A 2,318-nucleotide genomic window follows, 5' to 3' on the forward strand; every position below is an offset into this window, starting at 1 on the left:
AAAACGGTTTAGAAGCAATCATTGAATGTTTGCATGTTTTAATCTCTGCAGTCCATCAGATGCTGGTGATTAAAGTGGTCCCCCATGACGGGAGCCCCGGTTTGGACCAGCAGGACCCAGAGCCCCCCCACATCAAGGAGGAAGACGAGGAAGTCTGGATCGGTGAGGAGGAAGAGCAGCTCACTGTGAAGACTGAAGATGAAGAGAAACCTCAGATGTTGGAGCTTCATCAGATCAAAAGTGACGAAAAGAGAGAAACTAAAACTCCAGCCTGCAGCCCGGCTGATCAGATGGAAACAGAACCTGCTGGAGACGATCCTGGACCCCTAGAACCAGACCAGAACCCAGATCCAGTTTTTCCTTCTCTACAAACTGAGAAGACTTCCAACAAAAAAGTTAAAACATCTAAATCTGCTGGAACTGTGGAAGATAAGCCATTTTGCTGCCATGTTTGTGGCAAGAGTTTCAAACGTAACGCTCACATCAGATTACATCTGATGACTCACACGGCAGAGAGAGAACACAGCTGTGATGTCTGCGGGAAAGGATTCAAAGAAAAGAGTTCTGTTCAGACGCATATGAGACTCCATACTGGGGAGAGACCGTTTTCCTGCGACGACTGTGGTAAAAGGTTTCATGCAAAGACCAACCTTAAAACTCACCTCAAGGTCCATTCAGTGGAAAAACCTTTTTCCTGTGATGTTTGCGGTACAAGATTTAAAAGGAAGGAAAATATTAAAAAGCATATGAGGATTCACACGGCAGAGAAACCGTTTGTTTGTACCGTCTGCAGTAAAGGCTTTTCACTGCAGGAGACGCTGAAGAGACACATGCATGTTCACACAGGAGAGAAGCAGTTCACCTGCACCGTCTGCAACAAAGGATTCTCACTAAAACATAATCTAAAAAGCCACATGGAGGTTCACACCGCACCTTTTAGCTGTAGCGACTGCAGTAAACGTTTCGGGAAGGAAATCCAGCTGGAGCGACACGTTAGAGTTCACTCAGAGGAGAGGCCGTTTGGCTGCGACGTCTGTAAAAGCAGATTCTATCAAAAGTGCCAACTGGAAAACCACACGAGGGTCCATTCAGGGGAGAAACCGTTTGTGTGCAGCGTCTGCGGTAAAGGATTTTCACAGCATGGAGATATGAAGAGACACATGGGTATTCACAAGGACTGTGACTAAACAGTTAATCTTTCATGATCTTCACATCACAAATATTGTCGGGTTTAATTAAAACTACAGTAAAAAACCTAAAAACCTGAAACCTGATTGGTTTTTGACTTTAATTTGCTCTATCCTTAAACCCAAAAACTGAGAGGAGTCAGCCCTGATTATTTTCATCTATATTTCTGCTAAAGCCGGACAAACACTGTAGGATATTTCCAATCGTTGCACGCAGCTACAGCACAAACTGTACGACCAAACCGCGGGGTTTAGAAGTCCACAGCTTATGATGTTTGTTTTCTACTGTACGGCCTGATGCGACCTACCTGCTCACGCTGCACGACCAACAACCACACGTCGGACTCAGTGCAGAGAGGTGGCGCTGGTCGGACTCATCAATCTGCAAGAAGAACACTTTTTTTACACAATTCAAACCCTATAAACGATGTGAAACAAGTGTTAGCTAAAAATCATTAAACGAGGAGCTTGTTAAATTGTCCTTCATCTGACACAGAACTGAATAAAATCCTCCATGTTCTGTGTCTCTGTGGAAGTAAAACTCCAGCTTTATTCTGGCTTTAACCTCCACAGAGACACCGTCCCAAAAAGCCTTAAAACACAAATTAAGCGGCTAAAAATGGTCTTAAGTATTGTTCACTCCATAAAAACATGGAACACATTTTCAGACAGACTGTAGAAAGGACACTCGTTTAAAACACACTGATAAATAACCGATAAAAAACAGTTCATGGTGATGGCGCCCTGTGAAATCCTCCACTGGAGATCACCACTCCATTAAGTCCTCCACTGGGAGCTTTCCCCTGAAGCTTCTCTGTCCAGATGCAGACCAGCCGGTTCTGAAGATGTCTTTGGTTTATTGCTTTAGTGCAGCTGTTGGTAAAGATCTTTCTGCTCCATATTGGATAAAACCAGAGCAGAGTTACTACTTTGCTCTGGGAAACAAGGATCCAGGATAGGGATGCACGATATAATCGGCCACCCCACCGATATTTAACCCGATATTTGATCAGCTTCTGAGTTTCTTAAGTCTAAAAAAAATAAATAAATAAATACTGCTTCTTCTTCTTCCTCAAAAACTTCTTTTTTACAGACTTAAAAACTTCTAAAGACGAGGGAAAAAATATTGAT

At 43.3% G+C, this 2,318-nt stretch overlaps 1 protein-coding gene across 2 annotated transcripts in view; it reads left to right on the forward strand.

Annotated features, from left to right (window-relative positions):
- LOC107090928 (gastrula zinc finger protein XlCGF52.1-like) overlaps window positions 1–2,318 on the forward strand; it is a 34,643-nt gene that overhangs the window by 20,848 nt on the left and 11,477 nt on the right. Inside the window, exon 3 of one of the 2 annotated variants that reach the window (XM_015384573.1) lies at window positions 52–251. In XM_015384573.1, the coding sequence (XP_015240059.1) occupies window positions 52–251 (200 nt within the window). Of the gene's footprint in view, window positions 1–51; window positions 2,166–2,318 lie in introns of those variants that run through there. The other variant, XM_015384576.1, reaches the window with a different exon arrangement.

This window comes from Cyprinodon variegatus, unplaced genomic scaffold (genome assembly GCF_000732505.1).
Source record: "Cyprinodon variegatus isolate N-32 unplaced genomic scaffold, C_variegatus-1.0 Scaffold316, whole genome shotgun sequence".
NCBI lineage: Eukaryota > Metazoa > Chordata > Actinopteri > Cyprinodontiformes > Cyprinodontidae > Cyprinodon > Cyprinodon variegatus.